This window comes from Eurypyga helias, unplaced genomic scaffold (assembly GCF_000690775.1).
Source record: "Eurypyga helias isolate BGI_N326 unplaced genomic scaffold, ASM69077v1 scaffold12757, whole genome shotgun sequence".
In the NCBI taxonomy this organism is placed as follows: domain Eukaryota; kingdom Metazoa; phylum Chordata; class Aves; order Eurypygiformes; family Eurypygidae; genus Eurypyga; species Eurypyga helias.
Window position 1 is genome coordinate 6,006 of NW_010262353.1, and position 9,930 is coordinate 15,935.

General features: G+C 37.8%; 1 protein-coding gene across 1 annotated transcript in view; it reads left to right on the top strand.

Annotated features, from left to right (window-relative positions):
• The window catches only part of TTPA (tocopherol (alpha) transfer protein), a 14,627-nt gene extending 5,977 nt beyond the window's left edge, over nucleotides 1–8,650 (top strand). Inside the window, exons 3-6 of the mRNA XM_010155698.1 lie at nucleotides 2,162–2,322; nucleotides 3,605–3,798; nucleotides 6,355–6,465; nucleotides 8,471–8,650. Coding sequence (XP_010154000.1) covers nucleotides 2,162–2,322; nucleotides 3,605–3,798; nucleotides 6,355–6,465; nucleotides 8,471–8,650 — 646 coding nt within the window. The remainder of the gene's footprint in view (nucleotides 1–2,161; nucleotides 2,323–3,604; nucleotides 3,799–6,354; nucleotides 6,466–8,470) is intronic.
• The last annotated feature ends 1,280 nt before the right edge of the window (nucleotides 8,651–9,930 follow it).

A 9,930-nucleotide genomic window follows, 5' to 3' on the forward strand; every position in this document is an offset into this window, starting at 1 on the left:
CAACTTCTTTGTTTATAAGTTAGCGTAGACGAGAACTGACGTAATGCAGTAAAAAGGCTTCTAGTAAAATTATCTTAATGGTTAAATGTTTCTTTCTACAGAGTATGGTTTAGGATGAGGGTTTTTCTACAGAGTATGGTTTAGGATGAGGGGTTTTTCAGCTTTCTCGTTGCCAATTGAAATGGGATTCTGGTGTGGCAGATGAACTTTTTCATTTTTGTACCTATAAATACATAGATGCTGGTTCCATGAAGGATATAGATGATATACTGATCTGAAATTATCTATTTTTAAGTAAATTCTGCTGACAAACAGTAATGCGCTGTAAGTAGTTTCCTCACAACAACTTGTTTGAGAGACTTTCAGAATAGTTCAGGAGCTTCATGTGAGCAGAAAAGCCTTAAGCTGAAGAAAAAAATATGTTTTTGTAAAACAATACAAGAAATCTGTAAGTGGAGGGAAGGCTAAGAAATGAGACTAATCACCTAACACAATCATGCCATGAGGTACAGGATAGTCAGGTCTCCCTCTAAGCTGTAGATCAGCTCTAACCTGACCATTTCAGTCTGTAGCTGATGCTGTGAAGTGCTAAGGGATGAATTCAGTATCCACTGAGGTTCCTTCTGACCATTCTTTCCGTGAAAATGATGAAGAAAATGATACTTGCATACATACAAGAAATCTGTAATGTATTTAAGGCTATGTTTTATTAGTTGGAGCTGACAGTTCTTACAACTAATGTTTCTGTTGTAAAATATGGAGTAATTAAGAAATTAATTTGTATTAACAGAAATTAATTTTAATAGAAATAAAAAACTGTTGGCTGATGGTTTCATTGTACTGAACACATATATGTTGTGAAACTATGCTGAGGATCAGTTTGGGTTTTGCTGTTTGATGAAATACAGTAACAATTTGAAAGGCAAGCCTGTGCATGCTACCTTTAAAATTTAAACCTACATTCAGTTTATTGTGAAATGAGGTAATGAAAAATTCTGATTGCCTTCGTTCCTTTGAAGGTCTCGGGTTAAAAATCTAAACTGTAGCTGTTCAGGAAAACTTAATACAAAATTACAGAGCTATCCCTCTATCCTCCAAACTCAGTGCTGGAGAACTTAGCATGAGTGATATAGCAGAGGCAGAATTTAGTTGATAAATTGAGAGGAAGCTTTTTAGTAGATAGCTCTGCATAGCTTCCCACTTACCTATGCAGAATGTCTTAAATAAATTTTAGTTGCAGGCCATAGCAGTTATTTTTCTCTACCACCACTTAATCGTTAGGAGATAGGGTAATTAGACTTGGAAATTAGAGCTACTATATCACCAACTCAATTTTTCATGATCCATCTCTAAGATGACCTTTCACAGTATCATCTGTAATTCCTCTGCGTGGATGTTACCTCAGAAAGAAACACCTTTAATTGACTCTTCCCACCACCTTTCAGCACACAGCCCTTCCCGTACCTGAGGCATACTAGTTCATGATGCTGCTTTCCAGCCTTAGGAACCAAGTGATCATGGTCCCAGCAATGGGTGGAATCTTGGTTTTGGCAGAATAGGTTCTTATTATTTCCACACTGGGGGAAGGAAGCTGTCTGATGGGTGATGGACCCACTACATTGTTACATTTTGCCATTCCAGGGGGGGTAGGAGGGACAGTGACAGTATTCTTTGGATGTGTTGAGGATTTTATCTGTTTTAAATAGTAAGCTAAAATTATTAATGACTGTGTACAAAATGGGCCCATGCTTTGCAGGGGTGTGTGAAGGGCAATGTTCCTCTGAAATTTTGCATGTCTAAATTCAACAAAACCTGAATTAATCTGATGCAGTATCAAGCTGAGTAACCCTAAATGTAACTTGAGTAAGAAAACCTGGATGTATTTAGATGTATTTTTTACATAGAAACCACAATTTTCTGATAGAAAATGACAACTGCAGTCCATTTACAATTGGACAGAATTCTAAATTTGTTGTAACAACTCACCTACTTGATACCGTAGGGCAACCTTCTGCTTCTAGTAATGATGTGCTTAAAATATACAATGAAATGATAGCTGATTTAATGAATTAAACCTCTGACTGTAACCACATGTTGAGAACATATTTGTAACTGTGCTCTGCAGGTAATACCTGATCCTTATCTGACATCCACATTTATTTTACCAGTTATTGAAGAATTACCAGAAGTGGAGAATTGAATGCCCAGAAATAAGTGCAGATTTACAACCATCTTCTGTTCTTGGTCTTTTGCGTGCTGGCTATCATGGAGTCTTGAGATCAAGGGACCCGCATGGAAGCAAAGTTCTAATATATAGAATTGGTGAGTGACAAAATTTCTTCGACCTGTTTCACACCTGGCTCTGGCACTGATGGTTTTGTTTGGTGGGTTTTTGTTGTTATTGTGGTTTTTTGTTTGTTATTGGTTTTAGTTATCACAACTTCAGCAGCAAAATAAAAGTACTTTATGGGTTCAACACTGGTGGTTGATAAAATCAGATAATATCAGAATGTCTTAAATAGAAAAGTAATGTATTTACGTTCACTGTTAGAAATACCTTTACATTAACATAAAGGTGAGTTTGTTGAGCTGTAACAGTTTTATCATTTGACTTGTACACTAGAATGGCTAAAGCTGTACAATCCTTTTTGAAGAACTTACTTTCTTTGTAGTGGAATTCTTGTCTGTGTCAAAAGAAGTCTTAAGGTTAAAAGCCTAAAACTTGTAAGAAATGTGGTTATTTAGGTCTGGGTGTCCCAACAATTATTGTTTCCATGCATATTTTCAAAGGCATGTGCTACGACTCTGATACTTGTACAGATGCAGCACAGAGGGGAGAGAAAGAACAGAAAAAAAGGTGTACCTCTAGTCATGTGCCAATGTTCAGTTTGGATGTTGATGTCAAATGCACTGGGTTTTCACTGTTTACATGTAGCCAAAGAGCCCTATCCAACAACACTCTGAAGATCCTTGGGTTGGTTTGTTGCACTCCCAAAAGTCTTAGAAAGATGTAGTTAAAGGATCACATGTAACCATATTTCTTTGTGCTTGTTTTGGACAGAGACATTATTTTTGCCAACTTTCAAAGTATTGTTTTATTATCAGCTGGTCTAGTAGAAAGTTGTGCTCTCTGAAGCTTTCATCTAGGGTTAAGGCTTATCCAATGCAATTCTTTCGCTCAGGCCTCAGAAAAACAAGTGAGATTCACGGAATCTTGGCAGAATTACTGTACTGAAGAAAAAAAATATATTAATTGATTGGATTGATGATCTGTACTTTCTGCTAGCATGACTGTTACAAATTTAAGCTGTTCCTGTCAAAAACTTCTACTGGGTGCTATGGCCATAGGTGGAACATACTACATTAGGTGGCATCTACAGCTGTCTACAATTAAGTGGTACCATCTACAAAAAGAGCTTAAAAGATCAGTGACTGAGCAGGCACACAAAATAACTTCTGTACTGGCAAATCTGTTTATTTTGGGGCCTTTGATATTGCTGGTTACTTCTTGTTCCTGAGAACCACATCAGAAGCAGTAGCAAGCAAAAATACAAGTGTACGTGGTATCCTCATGGTAATGTAGTGCAACGTATTTACTCTCCAGGACAATGGGATCCCAAGTTATTTACAGCATACGATGTGTTCCGTGTAAGTCTTATCACATCTGAACTCATTGTGAAGGAGATTGAGACTCAGCGGAATGGAGTCAAGGCTATCTTTGATCTTCAAGGGTGGCGATTTGCTCATGCATTTCAGATCAGTCCAGCAGTGGCCAAGAAAATTGCTGCTGTACTCACAGTAAGTATGATGTACTGCTTTATTCATCTTCATTGCTATAAATCCCCATTTTTCAGCTGTTGGTAAATTTTTCAGCTATGGTAATTTTTCCTTCCTTAAACCTTCTTAAGAGTCTATGCAGCTTGAAAAAACAAAATCTTAAATCCCTTAAAAGTTAGATAGCTTGGGTTAGGTAAGATTAGTTGTGCTTAATTTGACTACAAATATGTTCTTGTATAGCAGTAAACGTCCTTGAACCTTTGATGTTTCTCAAGAACTTCACTGTCCTGTTACACCATGAGAATTTAATGAGTGTAAGAGCAGATGAAACCCACTTTTGTAAGGATCTGTGTTCATTATCCCGTTTCATCTCCTGTCTTCATTCTTTTCTGCATTAACTCTTCACTCAAAGCTTTTTTTGCCTGAGAGATGATGAGAAATAGCATGTCCTAAGAGTTAAGAGCAAGACAGTACTAACTTGTTACCATTATGGATGATGCTACGTGACCATCCATCTGCTACCAACAGAATGTATGAAGTTTATGTTCTGCTTGCTTTTCGCCCCCCAACATGAGCGTTATTTTGTGCAACTCAGTGCTACTTCACCTCCTTTTTTTCACAAAACTTGTAGGGACTCTACTGTCTTTAAGACTTGTTCCGTTCTCTCAAATTTGGTTGAAATTTGACAGTGGATTTGGGGGGGGGGAAGGAACAAAAGGGAAAAAGAAGACATCAGAGAATTGACGGGCAAGCTACAACATGGTCCTATAATCCCATTTCCCTTCAGAAGTTAGGTTGAAAATCACTGATAATAAAACTGTTAGTCATGTGGACATGAGCCAGGGAAATCAACTCTTGCTCTGATCCAGTAAGGTTCGTATCTGAGATTCAATCAAAGTTCAGTCATCAGAACTTCAGGTGATCTTCTTTTTTGATATCTACTGTAAAACTTCAGTGAAACCAGCAAGAATTTCCAACTTTTCATACCTAGAGTAAGAAGTCTTGATGTTCATACAATCTCATGAGAACAGGATGTGCGAGAGTTTCAGTTGATTTCTGAGGTAGTAAACAAGTTTTCTGGTAATTTTTTTAACATTGAAATAGAGAAGAGAGGTAGAATAGGATTTGCAATTGCATCTAAATATTTCAATCCGTTATCTCGAACGAGGAAATTCTTTGAACGTGATGTTTCCATCTTGACCTATTTCAGATTAGTTGTATGGTTTTCAAGCTTCTGAATGTTTATTATAGGTATTGAAAAAAAGACAGAAACAAACTGTTTCCTGTGTTCTTTTCTAAGAAGAGAAATGAGTTTAACTTCCCTCCCACCACCACCCCCCCCCCCAGGTTCTTTTCAGCACTTTAACTGGGTTCATATATTTCATATACACCCAGAGATTGTCTTAGCATTGTTCAGTATGCTTATAAGTAAAAATTAAGAAACCTTAATTTCAACCCTATGTTTTCCTTAAGAAATGTGTCTTGCAAATTACTGTCCTGTATGAAACAACAGAAGTTAATGGAAAGGAAATACAAGCTAAGGAATGGAAAGCTTAGTAAGATTAGTGATGTCATCTAAAAATCTTTTACGTTAGGCAAACACAAATTGTTTTTGTGAAAGACACGATAGTAGACTTAAGTATGCAATAAGACAAAATAACATGCAGTAAACCTATAATCTGGTAGTTTTAAGGTCTTTATCCTACATTAAAATCTAAAAGGAGTTGTACTTAAGTGTGTGGGGTTTGGGTTTTTTTATCCATGGAAGAGTGCATGAAATAATGTGAGAAGAGTTACTGAACTAGTAGGGAGAAATATTTGTGAGAAGTACCATTTTTATAAGCAGAAAACTTTTGGTTGCAGAGGTGTTATCAGGTAGAATCTGAATGGGAGCTGTATTTTCCCCATTGCATAATGCTGTCTTTGAGCACTGCCATATTTTCTTTTAACTTTCAAAGGTCTGGGACTTCCAAATGAATATTGAATGCAAGTAGAAGTATTTCATATTATAAAGGCTGTATAGCAAATGTATTTTTTCTTTTCAGTATGACAGGAATCTTGTTGTAAAGCTGAAATCCTGTCTTGGGCAAATTCCCAATAATTTCAAGGCTTGTCTCTAAATTAAATTATAAATATAACTTAAAGGTAGTAGCTTCGGTGGTTTATATTTGTATATGTTCACTTATTCAGGCTGGGAATTGCCAATGAAAGCACATTGTCAGATAGTTTTTTTGTAAAACAGCAGCAAAATCTCTGAAAGGCTGAGTGCAAGCTTTATGTACATATGTGCAATTTGGTGAGGGTTTTCTCGTTTTACTTTTTTGTTTGGTTGTTTTTTTAATAGTTAGCCCAACATACTGATTGGGGTTTTTTTCCTTTTTCATGGGAGGAGCAAGATGTGATTTTTCAAAGTGTTGTTGGGGCTGTGTAAATTAAGAACACTCCAGAGTACAGGAATTGGCAAGGTCAGGAGGAATACTTTAACCTATGGACTACACAGTGTTTGCAGACTTGTCCTTACAATAAAATCTTTTCAGTAATATTTTTTTTTATGGTGTTTTTCATGCACGTTGACAGGATTCCTTTCCACTAAAAGTTCGAGGTATCCACATGATAAATGAGCCTTTATTCTTCCATCCAGTCTTCACTCTAATTAAGCCTTTTCTCACTGAAAAAATAAAGGAACGGGTGAGTACACACAAATATTTCTTTCTGCCTCAAGCCCCTTACATGACAAGCTGTAGCACTTCCCTTAGGATCTGGTACTCTTGAGAACTGAGGAACATGAATCATTCTTGGGTGTTAGTGCCATACAGGCCTCCAAAATCTAATTGTAAAGTGTTTGCAGTTATCAATAATAAGAGTTGCAAGTGGTTGCTGTTACCATCCCTCTAAAGACAAAAACCACTGTGACAAATAGAGGTTAAAAAATTTGCTTGAGGTCACACAGCAATTCTTCTGCAAAATTAGGAGGAAGTAGGTCCTGGATCTCCCAGCACACCGCCTATAAATGACAGTGAGACTTTGTCACAGAGCAGTGATGTTATGCTCCAAGTTGTGCACAGTTACTGGAAGACAACCTTTTAATTTTTTTTTTTTTTTGGTAGTTCTGAAAGACCTGCAGAGGCATTATGCATCAAAAATAAGTCAGGCTTAAGTTCAAAATTTTTTTTTCCAAATAGCTTCTTAGTTGTTTCAAATTGTTTTGCAGTTTTAAATCTCAAAACCTGTTTGTATTTGGATGCAAAAGAACTCCAAGAATTCGGGTTTATTGTAGAATATTGGAAGTTTCAGCTGGCACAAAAGGAAATACTGTGAAATGTTAACAGGGTGACTGAGGTACAAACTAAGCAGCCAGGCCTATTGTTATTCCCACTTTGAAGCCTCCGTGTCTCAGCACGTGGATCTGGTGCATTTGCAGTACCCACTGCACTCCAGGGCAGGAGGTCCAGATTTTTCTTGTCACTTGTTAGCTGTTAATTTGCCAGTCCCATTTTCCTAGCATGTGTGTTTTGTTATGGGACAGAGGCAAGATTGTTTCTGCCAGCCTTGTGAAGCCCCTCGCTCTCAAGAAAAGGGAGTATGTTCCAGCAGCCTGATGCTGTGGCCCTTCTTCTCTCACATTAATATCTGTGGGGGGAAAAAACCCAAAGTCCCTGTCACATCATCCAACTCAGAATATCTCGGGCTAGAACTCAAAAAGCAGAAAAGAGAGCAGATGGACAGTAAAGGCCTAAAAGAAAACAAGCCAGATGTCCCAGTTCATGGAATGGAACAGAACCAGATTGGCTTGTCTCCTAGGTCAGAGTTGCAAGCTCTGAAGAAAAGACCTCTAAGGGCCAGTTCCCCATACCGTCATAGGAATAATTACTATTCATTCATTATCTCACTTCCTGATGAGGAAGTGTTAGACAAAAGGCAGCCAAGTACCTTTTAAGTGCATATTTTTGTAGTCTTTGTGTAATAATAATAATTGCAGAAAATTCTTGTCAGGTGTTATTAAGAGGCCTATAAAAGTGTCTGGCTGGAAGGAATAAGCAAGGCTTCAGAATAGATACGATAAAGCAAGGAGAGAAGAACCAAAACTACAGTATTACAAGAGTTGAAGTGGAGGAGCAGTCCAGGACCTAAATTCAGTTGGAACTGAAACATAACGACTGAGATACAGACTCTTCTGAATATCATCCTTGGCACCCGTCTGAACCTATATACATACTGCTTAATGTTGTTTTTAAATACATGTGGCAGAATGAGATAGTCATGGCCAGGAAACAAACACATTTTTCTTGGAAATGACTGAAAAGCAAGTACGTATCTATCATGACAAGACCAAACCCCAGTCTTCGCACGGTTAGCTCACTTCAGCTGTACGGGTGTAGTGTGCACCCTCACCAGTGCTGCTGAACCAGTCTGGAACAAGCGTTTGTTTTTGGCCTCTGTGCTCGCAGCAGCATAAAACGCAGTTCTTGGGTTGTAGCCCATGCTGCATCGAGCTGCAGGTACTGAGCAGGACAGAGTTTGAGCACCCCTGTGAAACACACACAGTACTCGTTTAAGGAGCTTGTGAATAAGGGTACTTGTCTAGTGGAACTGAGCGGTGGGCTTCAGCTCTTGCGCTGTTTCTTTGCTGCCTGTTTTCACCTAACAGTATAGCATTCGTGCTCTAGTAAATGATTTTCGTATCTTGTTTTAGGTGTATATGCATGGATATAATTACATGCAGAGTCTGACCGAACACTTCCCAGTCAGAATTCTCCCACAGGAATATGGGGGGGAGGAAGTCTCCGTTGAAGAGCTGGCCAAGGAATGGACTGATTTTATAATGGCATCTGCAGATTATCTTCGGAGCATTTCTCTGGTTGCCCAGGAATAACCTCGCTGCAGTATTCTATCAGTTCTTAAACACTGGAAATGGAAAAAGTTTAATATGGAATCTTTCACCTACACTTGAAATCATTGTAAATGAAACCAGTATGTCTTTGCGGGGCACAAAGTTGACTGCACTTTTATACTAACTGGAGTGTATCAGTGTGTACATATGATGAGATTAATGAATTCTACATGTTTGTAATACTGTTTGTAATTGTTTTAACTTGTGTGCCAAAAAGCTGAATAGTGCATAGGATATCAGAGGTTGATGCTGCTCCTGTTAAGTCTTTGGAGACAACTCATCTATAACAATGTGGTCCAGAACCTTATGCTTAGCTCTTTTATCTTAGCTTGCCAAAATAATAGGATACAAAAAATAACCCCACCAGAACATGAGTGGGATAGACTAGTCTGTTGTGGAAATATGACTACAGGCCTAATTTACAAGGAGTGAAAAGAGGCTGCTTTTTGGATTGATTCTCAGGGAAAATGGCTGTTTTGTTTGTTTATGGCAAATTGAAAATCAGTCAGCAATAGCAAGACATTTGTGTTAATCATTGTGCTGCTTGTGCAGCTTCCTGTTTTGTGCTAATTAACACAGTAATTGTCCAGTTTTATAGAGGAAGATAGGGAAAACACCATGTACCTATTCTAGAAAGGACGGTATGAATCAGGAGGATGAACTCACAAGAGAGTCAAAACAACCTTGAAAATTCTAATTTTCTTTTATTTAAAGAGGTCCTGTCTATGGACAAGCTAAAGCAACTCAGGTTATGATCACCTTTAATTCCTACTGTAGAATTAAGTAAGAGGTTGAGAGCTCTTAGATACTTGCACTACAGAGATTGAGAGCTCTTAGATATTTGCAGTATGTGTCTTTTGGAGGGTGAAGTAGATCATCCTTTATGGATCTGAACTTCAGAAGTATTTGTTGTGTAGTTTAAGGGTGCTTGTGGGTAACTTGGGCCTTAGTGTAGGAGATGCTGGGTATCTTTAATTACAGAAAGGTAATTGTTAACTTGCCAGTCTATATTGTCTGTATCTTCTGTTGGACACTGGAAGAAATTTTTTTTAATTTCCGTTGAGCCCTCTTCTTTATTTCTGTAGGTGTAACGTAAAAGGAAATCTGTCTATACTTAATGAAAATGTACTCTTTTTAAGGATATGATGTCGGATACAAACACTGCTTGTGTAAAAGCTATCACTCATGCTACCTAGCAGTATCGTCCTGCTAATCCTCAGTATTTAATAATCTAAAACATTATTTTACTTTTCACTCAGCTT